Here is a 22,366-nt window from a genome sequence, read left to right on the forward strand (position 1 = left end):
TGGTCATCAGTGGTCTCCAACCCTGGTCCTGTGGAGATGCAGGGTGGTCTCCAACCCTGGTCCTGTGGAGATACAGGGTGGTCTCCAACCCTGGTCCTGTATAGATACAGGGTGGTCATCAGTGGTCTCCAACCCTGGTCCTGTGAAGATACAGGGTGGTCATCAGTGGTCTCCAACCCTGGTCCTGTGGAGATACAAGGTGGTCTCCAACCCTGGTCCTGTATAGATACAGGGTGGTCATCAGTGGTCTCCAACCCTGGTCCTGTATAGATACAGGGTAGTCTCAGCCCTGGTCCTGTATAGATACAGGGAAGTCTCCAGCCCTGGTCCTGTATAGATACAGGGTGGTCTCCAGCCCTGGTCCTGTATAGATACAGGGTAGTCTCCAGCCCTGGTCTTGTATAGATACAGGGTAGTCTCCAGCCCTGGTCTTATATAGATACAGGGTAGTCTCCAGCCCTGGTCTTGTATAGATACAGGGTAGTCTCCAGCCCTGGTCCTGTATAGATACAGGGTAGTCTCCAGCCCTGGTCCTGTACAGATACAGGGTAGTCTCCAGCCCTGGTCCTGTATAGATACAGGGTAGTCTCCAGCCCTGGTCCTGTATAGATACAGGGTAGTCTCCAGCCCTGGTCCTGTATAGATACAGGGTAGTCTCCAGCCCTGGTCCTGTATAGATACAGGGTAGTCTCCAGCCCTGGTCCTGTATAGATACAGGGTAGTCTCCAGCCCTGGTCCTGTATAGATACAGGGTAGTCTCCAGCCCTGGTCCTGTATAGATACAGGGTAGTCTCCAGCCCTGGTCCTGTATAGATACAGGGTAGTCTCCAGCCCTGGTCCTGTATAGATACAGGGTAGTCTCCAGCCCTGGTCCTGTATAGATACAGGGTAGTCTCCAGCCCTGGTCCTGTATAGATACAGGGTAGTCTCCAGCCCTGGTCCTGTATAGATACAGGGTAGTCTCCAGCCCTGGTCCTGTATAGATACAGGGTGGTCTCCAACCCTGGTCCTGTGGAGGGAGTGCAGGCTTTAGTTCCAGCACTAACACCTGATTGCACAAGTCAAGGTGATGATGAGTTGATTTGTTGAATCATGTGTGTGTGTGTTCAGATAGAAATAGGTTATGTAGAATAAGGTGTCAGGTCTATGTACAGTACCAGTCAGAAGTTTGGACACACCTACTCATTCCAGGGTTTTTCTTTATTTTTTAAAAGTTTTTCTACATTGTAGACTAACAGTGAAGACAAAAACCATGAAATAACACATGGAATCATGTAGTAGCCAAACGAGTGTTAAACAAATCAACATATATTTGAGATTCTTCGAAGTAGCCATCCTTTGCCGTGATGACAGCTTTGCACACTCTTGGCATTCTCTCAACCAACTTCATGGGGTAGTCACCTGGAATGCATTTCAATTAACAGGTGTGCCTTCTTAAAAGTTAAGGTGTTTGAGCCAGTCAGTTGTGTTGTGACAAGGTAGAGGTGGTATACAGAAGATAGCCCTATTTGGTAAAATGCCAATTCCATATTATGGCAAGAACAGCTCAAATAAGCAAAGAGAAATGACAGTCCATCATTACTTTAAGACATGAAGGTCAGTCAATCCGGAACATTACAGGAACATTGAACTTTTCTTCAAGTGCCGTGGCAACATCCATCCAGCGCTATGATGAAACTGGCTCTCATGAGGACCGCCACAGGAAAGGAAGACCCAGAGTTACCTCTGCTGCAGAGGATAAGTTCATTAGAGTTAACTGCACTCAGATTGCAGTTCAGAGGAGACTGTGAATTTTTTTTATTTATTTCACCTTTATTTAACCAGGTAGGCTAGTTGAGAACAAGTTCTCATTTACAACTGCGACCTCATTTCCAACATGGCTACCACAGCTTTCTGCAGGGATACGCCATCCCATCTGATTTGGGCTTAGTCCCACTATCATTTGTTTTCCACAGGACGATGACCCAAAACAAACCTCCAGGCTGTGGAAGGGCTATTTGATCGAAAAGCAGAGTGGTGCTAAATCAAATCAAATCAAATTTTATTTGTCACATACACATGGTTAGCAGATGTTAATGCGAGTGTAGCGAAATGCTTGTGCTTCTAGTTCCGACAATGCAGTAATAACGAGCAAGTAATCTAACTAACAATTCCAAAAAAACTACTGTCTTATACACAGTGTAAGGGGATAAAGAATATGTACATAAGGATATATGAATGAGTGATGGTACAGAGCAGCATAGGCAAGATACAGTAGATGATATCGAGTACAGTATATACATATGAGATAAGTATGTAAACCAAGTGGCATAGTTAAAGTGGCTAGTGGCTAGTGATACATGTATTACATAAGGATGCAGTCGATGATATAGAGTACAGTATCATCAGTGCTGCATCAGATGACCTGGCCTCCACAATCACCTGACCTCAACCCAATTCAGATGGTTTGGGATGAGTTGGACCGCAGAGTGAAGGAAAAGCAGCCAACAAGTGCTCAGCGTATGTGGGAACTCCTTCAAGACTGTTGGAAAAGCATTCCAGGTGAAGCTGGTTGAGAGAAGGCCTAGAATGTGCAAAGCTGTCATCAAGCCAAGGGGGCTACTTTGAAGAATTAAAATATTTATATTAGAACACTTGTTTTGGTTACTACATGATTCCAGATGTTATTTCATAGTTCTGATGTCTTCACCATTATTCTACAATGTAGAAAATATAAAACATAAAGAAAGCCCCTTGAATGAGTCCGTGTCAACATTTGACTGGTACTGTACAACTTCTGCATCTTTCAATAAAGTTGTCCTGCTATTCACCCTCCTCAGAACCAGGGAGGGGTGTGTTCATCTCTGAACCAGGGAGGGGTGTGTTCATCTCTGAACCAGGGAGGGGTGTGTTCATCTCTGAACCAGGGAGGGGTGTGTTCATCTCTGAACCAGGGAGGGGTGTGTTCATCTCTGAACCAGGGAGGGGTGTGTTCATCTCTGAACCAGGGAGGGTGTGTTCATCTCTGAACCAGGGAGGGGTGTGTTCATCTCTGAACCAGGGAGGGGTGTGTTCATCTCTGAACCAGGGAGGGGTGTGTTCATCTCTGAACCAGGGAGGGGTGTGTTCATCTCTGAACCAGGGAGGGGTGTGTTCATCTCTGAACCAGGGAGGGGTGTGTTCATCTCTGTTTTAGATTTTTGTTGTTGTTGTTAGCTACTTTAGCTACTTCTGCCCTGAACAGTGACTGACCTGTCTGTCTCCTCTCTCCAGGGTCTCCTCCAGGGAGGGGGTGTTAGTTACTGACCAGTCCCCTGTCTGTCTCCTCTCCTCCAGGGAGGGGGTGTTAGTTACTGACCAGTCTCCTCTCCTCCAGGGAGGGGGTGTTAGTTACTGACCAGTCCCCTCTCCTCCAGGGAGGGGGTGTTAGTTACTGACCAGTCTCCTCTCCTCCAGGGAGGGGGTGTTAGTTACTGACCAGTCCCCTGTCTGTCTCCTCTCCTCCAGGGAGGGGGTGTTAGTTACTGACCAGTCCCCCCTCCTCTCTTCCAGGGAGGGGGTGTTAGTTACTGACCAGTCCCCCCTCCTCTCCTCCTGGGAGGGGGTGTTAGTTACTGACCAGTCTCCTCTCCTCCAGGGAAGAGGTGTTTGTTACTGACCAGTCCCCTCTTCTCTCCTCCAGGGTGGGGGTGTTAGCTACTGACCAGTCTTCTCTCCTCCAGGGAGGGGTGTTAGTTACTGACCAGTCCCCTCTCCTCTCTTCCAGGGCGGGGTGTTAGTTACTGACCAGTCCCCTCTCCTCTCTTCCAGGGCGGGGTGTTGGGCTAGCGGCCCCCAGGATGGCCAAAGTTCTTGTCAGTTCTTCTCAGATGGCCGGAGGAAGGTGGACTATGTTCTGGTGTTCTACCAACGCAAACAGATCTCTGTGAGGGGTGGCGACCGGCTGCACCGTCTCTCCGCCCCTCCACACCCTCCTCATCGCCTCTCTGTCATCTCCAATGGTAGCTCCCCCCTCTCCGGCCCTGTGGGGGGTGTGGGGCAGGGGGGTTTGGGATGTGCAGCCGGGCAGCGGAGTGCGGGGGACGGGGAGGTGTGTGTGGACCTGGCGGTGGAGGTGGAATTAGAGGCGGACCCAGTTGAAGGAGAGATGGTGCTGATCAGGGAGGAGTTTGAGGCCAGGCTACTGGAGGCGGGGCTTGAGATGGAGAGAGACACCGAGGTGAGAGACCAACCGGCCTGTGTGTGTTCTGTGTGTGTGTGTGCGCTCTGTGGTTGCTGGTCTGGTGTTATTTCTGGTGAAATGTATCATTATCGCTGCATTTTAAAAAATAACAAAGTAATTAACAAATCAATTTGTAATATTTCACATTGCTCACCTAATGAAAAGTAAGGGAATTTTGTATTTCTAGTCCATCCACCATGCATGCGGTCTGGAAATATCGTCATTTAGTGTACGTTTGCATCATAGTTAAAGAAACACCCGTCTTTCAAAAAGTTGCATTGCCATCACCATATGAGACTGCTCTTCTGCCCTGCTCTTCTAGCCCAGTGATTCTCAGAAAGCAGCAGACGTTAACTGACTCTACCTCTCGTGTTGTTCAACCAAGCAGCAGACGTTTTAACTGACTCTACCTCTCGTGTTGTTCAACCAAGCAGCAGACGTTAACTGACTCTACCTCTCGTGTTGTTCAACCAAGCAGCAGACGTTAACTGACTCTACCTCTCGTGTTGTTCAACCAAGCAGCAGACGTTTTAATTGACTCTACCTCTTGTGTTGTTCAACCAAGCAGCAGACGTTAACTGACTCTACCTCTCGTGTTGTTCAACCAAGCAGCAGACGTTAACTGACTCTACCTCTCGTGTTGTTCAACCAAGCAGCAGACGTTTTAACTGACTCTCTACCTCTCGTGTTGTTCAACCAAGCAGCAGACGTTTTAACTGACTCTACCTCTCGTGTTGTTCAACCAAGCAGCAGACGTTTTAACTGACTCTACCTCTCGTGTTGTTCAACCAAGCAGCAGACGTTTTAACTGACTCTACCTCTCGTGTTGTTCAACCAAGCAGCAGACGTTTTAACTGACTCTACCTCTCGTGTTGTTCAACCAAGCAGCAGACGTTTTAACTGACTCTACCTCTCGTGTTGTTCAACCAAGCAGCAGACGTTTTAACTGACTCTACCTCTCGTGTTGTTCAACCCAAAGGTGGGCGTGTAGTCCCAATGATCTTCTGTGACCAATGTTTACTAGAGCCCTGCACGGGCATGTATTTTAACCCCGATTCCTACCCATACCCGCAACATTCAGGCCCCACCTTACCCAGGCCCAGTTGCGCTGCCTGAAACCCAAAATGAGAAATTACTTATTCCCTTAGTAAAGCCACTAGTTGCTCCACTCTGTGCGTCACCCTCACTCTGCATGCGCTCTGCTCATGGTGGCTCTGTATGGCTCACAGCGTTGTACGAGAACTTCAGTTGCTTGGCAATTTCTCGCATGGAATAGCCTTCATTTCTCAGAACAAGAATAGACTGACGAGTTTCAGAAGAAAGTTCTTTGTTTCTGGACATTTTGAGCCTGTAATATAACCCACAAATGCTGATGCTCCAAATACTCAACTAGTCTAAAGAAGGCCAGATTTATTGCTTCTTTAATCAGAACAACAGTTTTCAGCCGTGATAACATAATTGCAAAAGGGTTTTCTAATGATCAATTAGCCTTTTTAAAATGATACACTTGGATTAGCTAACACAACGTGCCATTGGAACACAGGAGTGATGGTTGCTGATAATGGGCCTCTGTAGATATTCCATATACATTTTGCTTTGTCATTGTGGTGTATTCTGTGTAGATCGCTGAGAAAAGGATACATCTATTTTTATATTCAGCTGTAGGAGCTGGGTTCTACAGTATGAACCCCTGCTGTCTCTGGCTCCACACCCACCCGGCCATCTAGATGTGTGAAAGTTAGTGTATAAGCTAATGATCCATCTATGACATTCCTTGTGTAAACTTAAATAGTGTATTACCATATAATGTTTTGTATGTTCTCTATAGTTACTGGCATGTACTTGAAAATGTATCAATTGACCAATTCGGCACAAAATATTGTCCAGTATTTGACCTTTATTTAATTAGACAAGTCAGTTATGAACAAATTCTTATTTTTAATGATGGCCTAGGAACAGTGGGTTAACTGCTTTGTTTAGGGGCAGAAGGACAGGTTTTACCTTGTCGGCTCGGGGATTCGATCTTGCAACCTTTCAGTTACTAGGCCAATGCTCTAACCACTGGGCTACCTGCCACCCTGTCTAGCATTGCGATACTTCACTGGATCAATCTGGAACTTTGCACACAGACTGCTGCCATCTAGTGGCCAAAATCTAAATGGCACCTAAACTGCTATATTATATTATGGCCTTTCTCTTGCATTTCATTAAAAAAAAAATAATAATAATAATAATTTCCACAAACTTCAAAGTGTTTCCTTTCAAATGGTGTCAAGAGTATGCATGTCCTTGCTTCAGGGCCTGAGCTACAGGCAGTTAGATTTGGGTATGTCATTTTAGGTGAAAACAAAGGGTTCGATCCTTGAGGATTTATGACATGAAGGTCAATCCGGATCATTTCAAGAACTTTGAACATTCCTTCAAGTGCAGTCGCAAAAACCATCAAGGGCTATGATGAAACTGGTTCCCATGAGGACCACCACAGGAAAGGCCCTGAGTTACCATCCAGCCCTATGATGAAACTGGTTCCCATGAGGACCACCACAGGAAAGGCCCTGAGTTACCATCCAGCCCTATGATGAAACTGGCTCTCATGAGGACCACCACAGGAAAGGAAGACCGTGATTTACCTCCGCTACAGAGGATACGTTCATTAGAGTTACCAGCCTTAGAATTTGCAGCCCAAATAAATGCTTCAGAGTTCAAGTAACAGACACATCTCAACATCAACTGTTCAGAGGAGACTGTGTGAATCAGTCCTTCATGGTCGAATTACTGCAAAGAAACCCCTACTAAAGGACACCAATAAGAAGAAGAGACTTTGGCCAAGAAACATGAAATCTGTCCTTTTTTGTCAGTCCAAATTTGAGATTTTTGGTTACAACCGCCATGTCTTTGTGAGACGAAGAGTAGGTGAACGGAGGATCTCCACATGTGTGGTTCCTACCGTGACGCATGGAGGAAGAGGTGTGGGGGTACTTTACTGGTGACACTGTGATTTATTTTTTTGAATTCAAGACACACTTAACCAGCATGGCTACCACAGCATTCTGCAGCGATACGTCATCCCATGGGTTTGCGCCTAGTCCGACTATCATTTGTTTTTCAACAGTACAATGACCCCAAACACACCTCCAGGCTGTGGAAGGGCTATTTGACCAAGAAGGAGAGTGATGGAGTGCTGCATCAGATGACCTGGCCTCCACAATCACCTGACCTCAACCCAATTGAGATGGTTTGGAATGAGTTGGACCGCAGAGTGAAAAGCAGCCAACAAATGCTTAGCATATGTGGGAACTCCTTCTATACATTCCAGGTGACGATCTCATGAAGCTGGTTGAGAGAAGGCCAATAGTGTGCAAAGCTGTCAAGGCAAAGGGTGGCTAATTTGAATCTAAAATATATTTTGATTTGTTTATCAATGTGTTATTTCATAGTTTTTATGTGTTCACTATTATTTCATAATGGATAAATAGTAAAAATAAAGAAAAACCCTTGAATGAGTAGGTGTGTCCAAACAGTTGACTGGTACTGTGTATATATTTAATACAGAATAGCAAAAAAATAAGTGAAACTGGAAAAATTCTCCAATGGATTTTGATAATTTGCTGTTAAAGTGGAGGACCGTCTCCTATTTCCTAGTTGCTCCAAAGCTCAGGTGGCCAAGTGTCGGCAACGGAGACGAGCTGTTGGTTCAGCCAAAGATGATCTATTATACTGCTCAGTCGCGACTCGCAAAGAGGAACAACTGTGTTTGTGATGAATTAACAACGCCATACTGGAGAGTGGTAACATTGAAATAAAAGCAGAAAAGAAAGTTCGACTGAAGTATCAGCACGTCATCTCATAGAGGAAACACACGGCATTGACAATATCACAAGTTTACAACTTCAACCACAAATATATAATACTTATATAATACTTTGACTAAAATGATGACTTGACTTAAATCATTGTGCAACATTATGGGTAAGCTATGGATATCGTTTTTCCGCTGAAAATAAGTGGATTTCCACTCTAGCGGGCGTTTTAAGTCCATTTAAATGGGGTTCTACAACCTATATTTCTTGACAAACCTACTTTATAAATAACAAATAACTGATGGGGCAGGGTTGGGGGCGGGGCAGGGTTGGGAGGTGGTGGGCAGGGCGGGGTTGGGAGGTGGTGGGCGGGGTTGGGAGGTGGTGGGCAGGGTTGGGAGGTGGTGGGCGGGTTTGCAATCCTACCTGACTGTTGGTTCCCACCACCTGTCCTCCTGGTATTAAATTATGGTTCCTACCTGTTGGTTGGTTACTATCCTCTGTCCTCCTCCTGGTATTAAACTATGGTTCCTACCTGTTGGTTGGTTACTATCCTCTGTCCTCCTCCTGGTATTAAACTATGGTTCCTACCTGTTGGTTACTGTCCTCTCCCCCAGGTCAGGGTCTACGGGCCCAGCTTCACGAGACTCCATGTCCCCTGGCAGGTCCTGAGCAGAGAGGCAGAGTTCCTCAAGATCAAAGTCCCCACTAAGAAGGTGAGTCCTCCACCACTTTACAGCCGTGTGTGTGTGTGTGTGTAATCCTATGGATGGATCCTCCCCTAACACAAACAGGGGGTTAATCTCGGTGTTGCCCTGCACCTTTTTAAAATGTATTTAACTAATCTGTTGTTGTTGCCTTGTTTATAGTAGTTTAACGGTCTTTAATGTTGCATCAGATTGCCCCTCGGGCTACAGTAGAGCCACATGAAGACACGGTGGGATTATTCTCCTACTTGGATTACATTTGTTGGTACCTGAAACATTATCTGAATCAAACACACTACAGCAGAGACTTGTCTTTTACGATGTAACAACTCACATTGGGGAAAATGGACCAAAGGGGACATACTTCATTGGAACGCCGACTGCGAGCCAGGAGGTCTAATCGCCCAACATCAGTGCCCGACCTAACTAATACTGTTGTGGCTGAATGGAAGCAAGACCCCACAGCAATGTTCCAACATCTAGTGGAAAGCCTTTCCAGAAGAGTGGAGGCTGTTATAGCAGCAAAGAGGGGACTTACTCCATATTAAATCCCATGATTTTGCATGAGCAGGTGTCCACATACTTTTGGTCAAGTAGTGTATGTGGACACCTGCTCGTTGTGCAGCTCATTCCAAAATGGCACTCCAGCCAAAGCTTAGCATTGCGCATGGTGATCTTAGGCTTGTGTGCGGCTGCTCAGCCATGGAAACCCATTTCACGAAGATCCCGACTGACAGAAATGAAATGCATTAAATTGTCTTTTTCCCCCTCATCAATCTACATATGATAACCCATAATGACGAAACAAAAACAGGTTTTTAGAATTTTTTTGCACATAAAAAAAAAAGCTGAAATAACACACTTACATTTTCAGACCCTATAGTTAGTATTTTGTTGAAGCACCTTTGGCAGCGATGACAGCCTGGAGTCTTCTTGGGTACAAGCTTGACTCTCCTGTATTTGGGGAGTTTCTCCCATTCCTCTCTTCAGATCAATCAAATTTATTTATATAGCTCTTCTTACATCAGCTGATGTCACAAAGTGCTGCACAGAAACCCAGTGTAAATCCTCAAACGGCAAGCAATGCAGGTGTAGAAGCACGGTGGCTAGGAAAAACTCCCTAGAATGGCCGAAACCTGGTTCCTCTCTAGGTTATGAGAGGTGGCCAGTCCTCTTCTGGCTGTGCCGGGTTGAGATTATAACTGAACACGGCCAAGATGTTCAAATGTTCATAGATGACCAGCAGGGTCAAATAATAATCACAGTGGTTGTAGGTCAGCACCTCAGGAGAAAATGTCAGTTGGCTTTTTATAGCCGATCATTCAGAGTATCTCTACCGCTCCTACTGTCTCGAGAGAGTTGAAAACACCAGGTCTGGGACAGGTTCTCTCAAGCTCTGTCAGGCTGGATGGAGAGCATCGCTGCACAGCTATATTCAGGTCTCTTCAGAAATGTTCGATCGGGTTCAAAACCGGTCTTAGGCTGGGCCACTCAAGAACAGTCGGAGACTCGTCCCGAAGCCACTCCTGAGTTGTCTTGGCTGTGTGCTTAGGGTCATTGTCCTGTTGGAAGGTGAACCTTCGCCCCAGTCAGGTCCTGAGCGCTCTGGTTTTCATCAAGGATCTCTGTACTTTGCTCCGTTCATCTTTGCCTTGATCATGACTAGTCTCCCAATCCTTGCTGCCAAAAATATCCCCCTTCACCGTAGGGATGGTGTCAGGTTTCCTCCAGACGTAACGCTTGGCATTCAGGCCAAGGAGTTAAATCTTGGTTTCATCAGACCAGGGAATCTTGTTTCTCATGGTCTGAGAGTCTTTCTTTAGTTATCTTTTGGCAAACTCCAAGGGGTGTCATGTGCCTTTTACTGAGGAGTGGCTTCCGTTTGCCCACTCTAGTTAAAGTCCTGATTGGTGGAGTGTTGCAGAGATGGTTGTCCTTCTGGAAGGTTCTCCCATCTCCACAGAGGACCTGTCAGTGACGATTGATATTTTGGTCACCTCGCTGACCAAGGTCCTTCTTCCACGATTGCTCAGTTTGGCTGGCTGGCCGGCCAGCCCTAGGAAGATTCTTGACATTATGGGGTATTCTGTGTAGATTGCTGAGTTACATTTATTTATTTAATCCATTTTGGAAAAAGGCTGTAACGTAACAAAATGTAGGAAAGTCAAGGGGTCTGAAAACTTTCTGAAGGAACTGTATATAGAGGTACCGTCACTGCTCCCGTTCCACCTCCCCTGATGTGGAGGTACCGTCACTGCTCCCGTTCCACCTCCCCTGATGTGGAGGTACCGTCACTGCTCCCGTTCCACCTCCCCTGATGTGGAACGGGAGCATACTGATTGAACGCATTCTGTCCAGTGGAGGCTGCTGAGGAGAGGATGGCTCATAATAATGGCTGGATGAGCTTAATGCCTTTTTATGCTCGCATTGAGGCAAGCCACACTGAAATATGCACAAGAGCACCAGCTGTTTTGGATGACTGTTATAACACTCACATCGGCTACCGAGAGCAAGACCTTTCAAACAGGTCATCATTCACAAAGCCGCGGGGCCAGACGGATTACCAGGACGTTGATTTAAAGCATATGCTGACCAACTGGCAAGTGTCTTCACTGACATTTTCAACCTATCCCTGACCGAGCCTGTAATACCTACATGTTGCAAGCAGACCACCATAGTCCATGTGCCCAAGGAAGTGAAGGTAACCTGCCTAAATGATTACCGCCCGTAGTCCAGCAGGTGGTAAGATTAGGCAACAACACTGTCACACTGATCCTCAACACTGATCCTCAACACTGAGGCCCCTCAGGGTGTGTCCTTAGTCCCCTCCACGACTGCGTGGCCAAACACGACTCCAACACCATCATTTAGTTTGCTGACGACACAACAGTGGTAGGTCTGATCACCGACAACGATGAGACAGCCTATAGGGAGGAGGTCAGAGACCTGGTAGTGTGGTGCCAGGACAACAACCTCTCCCTCAATATGACCAGGACAAAGGAGCTGATCATGGACTACAGGAAAAGGCGGGCCGAACAGGCCCCCATTAACATCGACGGGGCTGTAGTGGAGTGCGTCGAGAGTTTCAAGTTCATTGGTGTCCACATCACCAAGACAGTCGTGAAGAGGGCACGACACATCCTTTTTCCCCTCAGGAGACTGAAAAGATTTGGCATGGGTCCCCAGATACTCAAAAGGTTCTACAGCTGCACCATCGAGAGCATCCTCACCGGTTGCATCACCACCTGGTATGGCAACTGCTCGGCATCTGACTGTAAGGTGCTACAGAGGTACTGGGCTGTACGCACTACCATCACTGGGGCCAAGCTTCCTGCCATCCAGGACCTATATACTAGGCGGTGTCAGAGGAAGGCCCAAAAAATTGCCAAAGACTCTAGCCACCCTATTCATAGACCGTTCTCTCTGCTACTGCACCGCAAGTGGTACCGGAGTGCCAAGTCTAGGACCAAAAGGCTCCTTAACAGCTTCTACCCCCAAGCCATCAGGCTGCTGAACAGCTTCTACCCCCAAGCCATTCGTCTGCTGAACAGCTTCTACCCCCAAGCCATCAGGCTGCTGAACAGCTTCTACCTCCAAGCCATTAGACTGCTGAACAGCTTCTACCACCAAGCCATTAGACTGCTGAACAGCTTCTACCACCAAGCCATTAGACTGCTGAACAGCTTCTACCACCAAGCCATTAGACTGCTGAACATCTTCTACCCCCAAGCCATCAGGCTGCTGAACAGCTTCTACCCCCAAGCCATCAGACTGCTGAACAGCTTCTACCCCCAAGCCATCAGACTGCTGAACAGCTTCTACCCCCAAGCCATCACACTTTACCCCTACCTACAAATTACCTCAACTAACCTGTACCCTGCACACTGACTCGGTACCGGTACCCCCTGTATATAGCCTCATTACTAACCTGTACCCCTGCACACTGATTCGGTACCCCCTGTATATAGCCTCATTACTAACCTGTACCCCTGTATATAGCCTCATTACTAAACTGTACCCCCTGTATATAGCCTCATTACTAACCTGTACCCCTGTATATAGCCTCATTACTAACCTGTACCCCTGCACACTGACTCGGTACCGGTACCCCTGTATATAGCCTCATTTACTAACCTGTACCCCTGCACACTGACTCGGTACCGGTACCCCCTGTATATAGCCTCCACATTGACTCGGTACCGGTACCCCCTGTATATAGCCTCATTACTAACCTGTACCCCTGCACACTGACTCTGTACCGGTACCCCCTGTATATAGCCTCCACACTGACTCTGTACCGGTACCCCCTGTATATAGCCTCCACACTGACTCGGTACCGGTACCCCCTGTATATAGCCTCCACACTGACTCGGTACCGGTACCCCTGTATATAGCCTCATTACTAACCTGTACCTCTGCACACTGACTCGGTACCGGTACCCCCTGTATATAGCCTCATTACTAACCTGTACCCCTGCACATTGACTCGGTACCGGTACCCCCTGTATATAGCCTCCACATTGACTCTGTACCGTAACACCCTGTATATAGCCTCCACATTGACTCTGTACCGTAACACCCTGTATATAGCCTCCACATTGACTCTGTACCGTAACACCCTGTATATAGCCTCCACATTGACTCTGTACCGTAACACCCTGTATATAGCCTCCACATTGACTCTGTACCGTAACACCCTGTATATAGCCTCCACATTGACTCTGTACCGTAACACCCTGTATATAGCCTCCACATTGACTCTGTACCGTAACACCCTGTATATAGCCTCCACATTGACTCTGTACCGGTACCCCTGTATATAGCCTCCACATTGACTCTGTACCTTAACACCCTGTATATAGCCTCCACATTGATTCTGTACCGGTACCCCCTGTATATAGCCTCCATATTGACTCTGTACCGGTACCCCTGTATATAGCCTCCATATTGACTCTGTACCGGTACCCCCTGTATATAGCCTCCACATTGACTCTGTACCGGTACCCCCTGTATATAACCTCCACATTGACTCTGTACCGGTACCCCTGTATATAGCCTCCACATTGACTCTGTACCTTAACACCCTGTATATAGCCTCCACATTGATTCTGTACCGGTACCCCCTGTATATAGCCTCCATATTGACTCTGTACCGGTACCCCCTGTATATAGCCTCCATATTGACTCTGTACCGGTACCCCTGTATATAGCCTCCACATTGACTCTGTACCGGTACCCCCTGTATATAACCTCCACATTGACTCTGTACCGGTACCCCCTGTATATAGCCTCCACATTGACTCTGTACCGTAACACCCTGTATATAGCCTCCACATTGATTCTGTACCGGTACCCCCTGTATATAGCCTCCACATTGACTCTGTACCGGTACCCCCTGTATATAGCCTCCACATTGACTCGGTACCGGTACCCCCTGTATATAGCCTCCACATTGACTCTGTACCGGTACCCCCTGTATATAGCCTCCACATTGACTCGGTACCGGTACCCCCTGTATATAGCCTCCACATTGACTCGGTACCGGTACCCCCTGTATATAGCCTCCACATTGACTCGGTACCGGTACCCCCTGTATATAGCCTCCACATTGACTCGGTACCGGTACCCCCTGTATATAGCCTCCACATTGACTCGGTACCGGTACCCCCTGTATATAGCCTCCACATTGACTCGGTACCGGTACCCCTGTATATAGCCTCCACATTGACTCGGTACCGGTACCCCCTGTATATAGCCTCCACATTGACTCGGTACCGGTGCCCCCTGTATATAGCCTCCACATTGACTCGGTACCGGTACCCCCTGTATATAGCCTCCACATTGACTCGGTACCGGTACCCCCTGTATATAGCCTCCACATTGACTCGGTACCGGTACCCCCTGTATATAGCCTCCACATTGACTCGGTACCGGTACCCCCTGTACATAGCCTCCACATTGACTCGGTACCGGTACCCCCTGTATGTAGCCTCGCTATTGTCATTTTATTGTGTTACTTTTTTATTATTGTTTACATTAGTTTTATTTGGAAATATATTCTTAACTCTTCTTGAACTGCACTGTTGGTTAATCAAATGTATTTATAATGTATTTATAAAGCCCATTTTACATCAGCCGATGTCACAAAGTGCTGTACAGAAACCCAGCCTAAAACCCTGATGTTAATGGGGGCCTGTAAGGGCTTGTCAGTAAGCTTTTCACGGTAAGGTCTACGCTTGTTGTATTCAGCACATGTGAAAAGGTATATCACTAGCCACTTTAAACAATGCTACCTAATATAATGTTACATACCCTACATTATTCATCTCATATGCATACGTATATACTGTACTCTATATCATCTACTGCATCCTTATGTAATACATGTATCACTAGCCACTTTAACTATGCCACTTTGTTTACATACTCATCTCATATGTATATACTGTACTCGATACCATCTACTGTATCTTGCCTATGCTGCTCTGTACCATCACTCATTCATATATCCTTATGTACATATTCTTTATCCCCTTACACTGTGTATAAGACAGTAGTTTTGGAATTGTTAGTTAGATTACTTGTTGGTTATTATTGCATTGTCGGAACTAGAAGCACAAGCATTTCGCTACACTCGCATTAACATCTGCTAACCATGTGTATGTGACATAAAATTTGATTTGACAAAGTCTGATTTGGAACAGAGTGAATGGAAACACATGGAAGCCATGTCTGATGTATTTAATACCATTCTGCTTCAGCCATTACCATGAGCCCGTCCTCCCTCATTAAGGTGGCACCAACCTGCTGTGATTCTGTCCTACTTCTTGACCTGCTGGTTAGGGAAAAACAAGGTCAAACAGAAAAATAGGTTGGGCAAGATAGTCAGAACTTGTGGAGAAATCATGTCATCCCTCTACCTGGGCAGAGCCCCCTCTATCCCTCTACCTGGGCAGAGCCCCCTCTATCCCTCTACCTGGGCAGAGCCCCCTCTATCCCTCTACCTGGGCAGAGCCCCCTCTATCCCTCTACCTGGGCAGAGCCCTCCATCTCTCTACCTGGGCAGAGCCCCCTCTATCCCTCTACCTGGGCAGAGCCCCCTCTATCCCTCTACCTGGGCAGAGCCCTCTATCCCTCTACCTGGGCAGAGCCCTCTATCCCTCTACCTGGGCAGAGCCCCTCTCTATCCCTCTACCTGGGCAGAGCCCCCTCTATCCTCTACCTGGGCAGAGCCCCTCTATCCCTCTACCTGGGCAGAGCCCCTCTATCCCTCTACCTGGGCAGAGCCCCCTCTATCCCTCTACCTGGGCAGAGCCCCCCCTCTATCCCTCTACCTGGGCAGAGCCCCCTCTATCCCTCTACCTGGGCAGAGCCCCCTCTATCCCTCTACCTGGGCAGAGCCCCCTCTATCCCTCTACCTGGGCAGAGCCCCCTCTATCCCTCTACCTGGGCAGAGCCCCCTCTATCCCTCTACCTGGGCAGAGCCCCCTCTATCCCTCTACCTGGGCAGAGCCCCCTCTATCCCTCTACCTGGGCAGAGCCCCCTCTATCCCTCTACCTGGGCAGAGCCCCCTCTATCCCTCTACCTGGGCAGAGCCCCCTCTATCCCTCTACCTGGGCAGAGCCCCCTCTATCCCTCTACCTGGGCAGAGCCCCCTCTATCCCTCTACCTGGGCAGAGCCCCCTCTATCCCTCTACCTGGGCAGAGCCCTCCAGAAGGCCAACACAATAGAGGTTGACTCTCCCCATCCATTCCACCCTGAATTCCAGCCCTCTGGCTGCAGGTACAGATGGACCTGAAGTCTTAAAGAATTCGGGCCAAGTTCTCTTTTATTGCAATTCTGCAACTTACTAAAATGTTGGCCTGATTGCACATTTACATGGAGGCTGTTTTGACTTTACATGGAGGCTGTTTTGACTTTACATGGAGGCTGTTTTGACTTTACATGGAGGCTGTTTTGACTTTACATGGAGGCTGTTTTGACTTAACATGGAGGCTGTTTTGACTTAACATGGAGGCTGTTTTGACTTTACATGGAGGCTGTTTTGACTTTTTTCTAAATATCCTTTGCTATTTGCTGTTTTTATTTTGTTTTTATGACTACTGCACAATGAGTGGAGGACATTACATTTTTCTGAATCCCCAGCCCCTGCTGCAGTGGGAGGGAGACCCTGTATATGAGCCACAGCAGGTGCCTCTATTAATCTGTCTGTGTTGGTCTGTCTAGAGCTATGATCTGAAGCAGGAGAATGGGTTCAGTGCCAGCCTCAGTGAGTTCTGGAGGAAGGTGAACCAGCCGTTCCAACCCAACATCCCCCAGCTAGGCCACAGCACCACCAAGCAGCTCTCACACTGCTTCTCCAGGGACAAACTACACTTGTAAGATGCACCCACGCCACGCCACGCCCTACGCCACGCCCCACACCACGCGCCACGCCCTACGTCACGCCCCACGCTATGCCCCATGCACCCACCACGCCCCACACCACGCCCTACGTCACGCCCCACGCTATGCCCCATGCACCACACCACGCCCCACCACGCCCTACGTCACACCACGTGCCATGCCCTGCCCCACGCGCCACGCCCTACGTCACGCCGCGCCACGCCCTACGTCGCCCCACGTCACGCCACGCCCACGCTATGCCCCATGCACCACACCAAGCCCTACGTCACGCCACACGCCACGCCCCACGCCCTACGTCACGCCACGCCCCACGCCACGCCCTACGTCACGCCACGCCCCACGCTATGCCCCATGCACCACACCACGCCCCACACCAAGCCCCACACACGTCCTCACACACACTCTGACAACAGCTAGTCTGTATATGGAGTCACCATCTGAGTTTCCCTGAGTTGACACCTGTTCTTTGTTCTCTACAGATTTAACATCACCTCTAAAGACACGTTCTTTGACAACGCAACACGCAGTCGAATAGTGAGTCTGTCATTCAGGATGTTTCTCTGTTTTATATGAATGTCAAGAATCAATGGGAATATGTTTTCAGCTCTCTGTTTCTCTCTGACACAATATTCTGTGTGACCTAACCCTCTCAGGTGTACGAGATCCTGAGACGCACCGCCTGCACACGCACCAGCCAATCCATGGGTGAGTGACCTCTAACCCCTGATTTGCCCAAAGTTGCCTACTTTGAGGTCATTGACCTTCTCCATGGTTCCTCAGTACAGGTCCAGACAGGGGTACAGTGAGTGATTGATGTTCTCCATGGTTCCTCAGTACAGGTCCAGACAGGGGTACAGTGAGTGATTGGTGTTCTCTATAGTTCCTCAGTACAGGTCCAGACAGGGGTACAGTGAGTGATTGGTGTTCTCTATAGTTCCTCAGTACATGTCAATACAGGGGTACGGTGAGTGATTGGTGTTCTCTATAGTTCCTCAGTACAGGTCCAGACAGGGTTACAGTGAGTGATTGGTGTTCTCTATAGTTCCTCAGCACAGGTCCAGACAGGGGTACAGTGAGTGATTGGTGTTCTCTATAGTTCCTCAGTACAGGTCCAGACAGGGGTACAGTGAGTGATTGGTGTTCTCTATAGTTCCTCAGTACAGGTCCAGACAGGGTTACAGTGAGTGATTGGTGTTCTCCATGGTTCCTCAGTACAGGTCCAGACAGGGGTACAGTGAGTGATTGGTGTTCTCCATGGTTCCTCAGTACAGGTCCAGACAGGGGTACAGTGAGTGATTGGTGTTCTCCATGTTTCCTCAGTACAGGTCCAGACAGGGGTACAGTGAGTGATTGGTGTTCTCTATAGTTCCTCAGCACAGGTCCAGACAGGGGTACAATGAGTGATTGGTGTTCTCCATGGTTCCTCAGTACAGGTCCAGACAGGGGTACAGTGAGTGATTGGTGTTCTCCATGGTTCCTCAGTACAGGTCCAGACAGGGGTACAATGAGTGATTGGTGTTCTCCATGGTTCCTCAGTACAGGTCCAGACAGGGGTACAGTGAGTGATTGGTGTTCTCCATGGTTCCTCAGTACAGGTCCAGACAGGGGTACAGTGAGTGATTGGTGGAAGGTCTGCATTAGAGGTGGATACGGGATTGAAATTAATTCTGGTCCTGTCTGGTTCTGTCATGATTAGTTCATTATTGGAGTCAGGTGTGTTAGTTGGGGCTGGGGAAAAAGTGTGAAATTTGCCCATCCCTGGAGTAGTGTGTAGTGTTGTAGGGGGTAGTGTTGTAGTGTTGTAGGGGGTCGTGTTTGGTGTCACATTTTAGAAATAAATACAATGATCAGATAGGGGGGGAATCACAGTTAGAAATATATACAATGATCAGATAGGGGGAATCACAGTTAGAAATATATACAATGATCAGATAGGGAGGGGGGAAATCACTGTGCCCAATAAATAACACACTACCCTGTCCAATAAATACCACGCTACCCTGTCCAATAAATACCACGCTACCCTGTCCAATAAATACCACGCTACCCTGTCCAATAAATACCACGCTACCCTGTCCAATAAATACCACGCTACCCTGTCCAATAAATACCACGCTACCCTGTCCAATAAATACCACGCTACCCTGTCCAATAAATACCACGCTACCCTGTCCAATAAATACCACTCTACCCTGTCCAATAAATACCACGCTACCCTGTCCAATAAATACCACGCTACCCTGTCCAATAAATACCACGCTACCCTGTCCAATAAATACCACGCTACCCTGTCCAATAAATACCACGCTACCCTGTCCAATAAATACCACGCTACCCTGTCCAATAAATACCACGCTACCCTGTCCAATAAATACCACTCTACCCTGTCCAATAAATACCACGCTACCCTGTCCAATAAATACCACGCTACCCTGTCCAATAAATACCACGCTACCCTGTCCAATAAATACCACGCTACCCTGTCCAATAAATACCACGCTACCCTGTCCAATAAATACCACGCTACCCTGTCCAATAAATACCACGCTACCCTGTCCAATAAATAACACGCTACCCTGTCCAATAAATACCACGCTACCCTCCTCCCATAACAAAATGTCTCTGTCCTCATCAGCATTAGTTTTCAGTTGTTTTCTACATGTAAAACTAGATGGCTAGCTAGATGAATAGAATTCACGTATTGCCAGATGATAATTATGAAGTAAAACGTTAACTACATAAAGCAATCTTGTTTCGTCTGTATTGGTAAAAGGTAATGTTAATGCAGGAACGTTAGCACAGAGTGCTTCTCAAATGGACCATTTTATGCACGGTATTATACATATTAGGACACACCCTCTGTTTTTCTCTCTTTTCGCCTGAGCCTCTTCCCAGTTCCCTTTATCGTCCTTTCTCTCTCCTTCCTCTCTTCCCAGTTCCCTTTATAGTCCTTTCTCTTTCTCTCTCCCTCTCCACCCTCTCTTCCCAGTTCCCTTTATAGTCCTTTCTCTCTCCCTCTCCCCCCTCTTCCCAGTTCCCTTTATCGTCCTTTCTCTCTCTCTTCACCTGAGCCTCTCTCCCTCTCTTCCCAGTTCCCTTTATCGTCCTTTCTCTCTCTTCACCTGAGCCTCTCTCCCTCCCCCTCTCTTCCCAGTTCCCTTTATCGTCCTTTCTCTCTCTCCCCTTCTCTTCCCAGTTCCCTTTATTGCCCTCTCCCCTCTCTTCCCAGTTCCCTTTCTCTCTCCCTCTCTCCCCTCTCTTCCCAGTTCCCTTTATTGTCCTCTCCCCCTCTCTTCCCAGTTCCCTTTATTGTCCTCTCCCCCTCTCTTCCCAGTTCCCTTTATTGTCCTCTCCTCCCCTCTTCCCAGTTCCCTTTATTGTCCTCTCCTCCCCTCTTCCCAGTTCCCTTTATTGTCCTCTCCTCCCCTCTTCCCAGTTCCCTTTATTGTCCTCTCCTCCCCTCTTCCCAGTTCCCTTTATTGTCCTCTCCTCCCCTCTTCCCAGTTCCCTTTATTGTCCTCTCCTCCCCTCTTCCCAGTTCCCTTTATTGTCCTCTTCTTCCCAGTTCCCTTTATTGTCCTCTCCTCCCCTCTTCCCAGTTCCCTTTATTGTCCTCTCCTCCCCTCTTCCCAGTTCCCTTTATTGTCCCCTCTTCCCAGTTCCCTTTATTGTCCCCTCTTCCCAGTTCCCTTTATTGTCCCCTCTTCCCTCCCAGTTCCCTTTATTGTCCCCTCTTCCCTCCCAGTTCCCTTTATTGTCCCCTCTTCCCTCCCAGTTCCCTTTATTGTCCCCTCTTCCCTCCCAGTTCCCTTTATTGTCCCCTTCCTTCCCAGTTCCCTTTCTTGTCCTCTTCCTTCCCAGTTCCCTTTCTTGTCCTCTTCCTTCCCAGTTCCCTTTCTTGTCCTCTTCCTTCCCAGTTCCCTTTCTTGTCCTCTTCCTTCCCAGGTCCCTTTCTTGTCCTCTTCCCCCAGTTCCCTTTCTTGTCCTCTTCCCCCAGTTCCCTTTCTTGTCCTCTTCCCCCAGTTCCCTTTCTTGTCCTCTTCCCCCCCAGTTCCCTTTCTTGTCCTCTCCTCTCCTGAAGTGTGTTGTGGGGTCAGGCTGAGATTGAAGCAGAGGCATGTGGGAGTTGTGGTCCCTGTAGCTGTGCTGTGATTGGCTCGTTGGTGAAGCTAATTACTGTGATGTTTCTGGCTTCATAGAGGTCTTGTTAATTAGTTCATGAGGTAATGAATCAATTAGTTAAATCTGTTCCCACTGAGCTTCCCATGGTTCCTGCCCTCTCCTCTCCTGCCCTATCCTTTCCTGCCCGCTCCTCTCATCTCCTTCCCTGTCCTCTCCTGCCCTCTCCTCTACTGCCCTACCCTATTCTCTCCTCTCTTGCCCCCACCCAGCCACTTCTCTCCTCTCTGAATGGGAAAGCTGATACAGATCACTGAAGCATCTCTCACTAATATTAGATGAGTTTGTTGATACATTGAGTAACCGACACCTCTCCCTCTTTCTCTCTCAGGCATCACCACATTAATAGCTAAAGGTGTCTATGATTCAGCCTTCCCTCTCCATGATGTAAGTTCCTGTCCTTCCAGCTGCACATACAGTATTTGTGATGTTACTGTTAACCTCGTGATAATGTTGCTATTGATAACGCAAACTGTAATGCACTGTGATTGGTCTGTCTGACTCCTCCCCTCTCTGCAGGGGGATTATAAGGTTGTGGGTCACTCTGAGAGGAATGACAGACAGGTAACTACTGCTCTACTGTACTATACTATAATATACTGTTGATACAACCTGGCTCAAGATTGTAACAAACAATGGGAAACCACACACTGAATGAAGGAATAAATAAACACTCACAACAATAATCAGATGAGGCATGACAGTCAGTAAATTAGGTGTCAACTGCCAAAACCACAACGAAATGACCAAAGGTCTGCATGGAGAGAGGAATCTCTTGCTGAATGGGGAAACGACCAAAGGTCTGCATGGAGAGAGGAATCTCTTGCTGAATAAGGAAACGGTGGCTTTATGCCACAGCTGAGCTGTCACAGTTGTACCCCATCAGCCATGACGACCATCCCAGCTCCGCCCACCTCTCCTACTCTGCCCGCCAATCTCCTGCAGGAAGTAAGCACAGCAAAACCCAGTAGACAGAGCAGGGAGGTGCCGTAACACTACTCTACTACAGTGCTTCCCAAACTGGGAAGTTGGGACCCACTTGTGGGTCCAGGTGGGTCACAGGATTTACTC

General features: G+C 47.9%; 1 protein-coding gene across 1 annotated transcript in view; it reads left to right on the forward strand.

Annotated features, from left to right (window-relative positions):
- ano2b (anoctamin 2b) overlaps positions 1-22,366 on the forward strand; it is a gene marked incomplete at its 5' end in the record, with an annotated part of 119,247 nt that overhangs the window by 4,279 nt on the left and 92,602 nt on the right. Inside the window, 7 exons of the mRNA XM_042317009.1 lie at positions 3,790-4,198; positions 8,619-8,717; positions 16,937-17,088; positions 17,596-17,650; positions 17,770-17,821; positions 21,627-21,682; positions 21,815-21,859. Coding sequence (XP_042172943.1) covers positions 3,790-4,198; positions 8,619-8,717; positions 16,937-17,088; positions 17,596-17,650; positions 17,770-17,821; positions 21,627-21,682; positions 21,815-21,859 — 868 coding nt within the window. The remainder of the gene's footprint in view (positions 1-3,789; positions 4,199-8,618; positions 8,718-16,936; positions 17,089-17,595; positions 17,651-17,769; positions 17,822-21,626; positions 21,683-21,814; positions 21,860-22,366) is intronic.

This window comes from Oncorhynchus tshawytscha, unplaced genomic scaffold, assembly GCF_018296145.1.
Source record: "Oncorhynchus tshawytscha isolate Ot180627B unplaced genomic scaffold, Otsh_v2.0 Un_scaffold_6975_pilon_pilon, whole genome shotgun sequence".
In the NCBI taxonomy this organism is placed as follows: domain Eukaryota; kingdom Metazoa; phylum Chordata; class Actinopteri; order Salmoniformes; family Salmonidae; genus Oncorhynchus; species Oncorhynchus tshawytscha.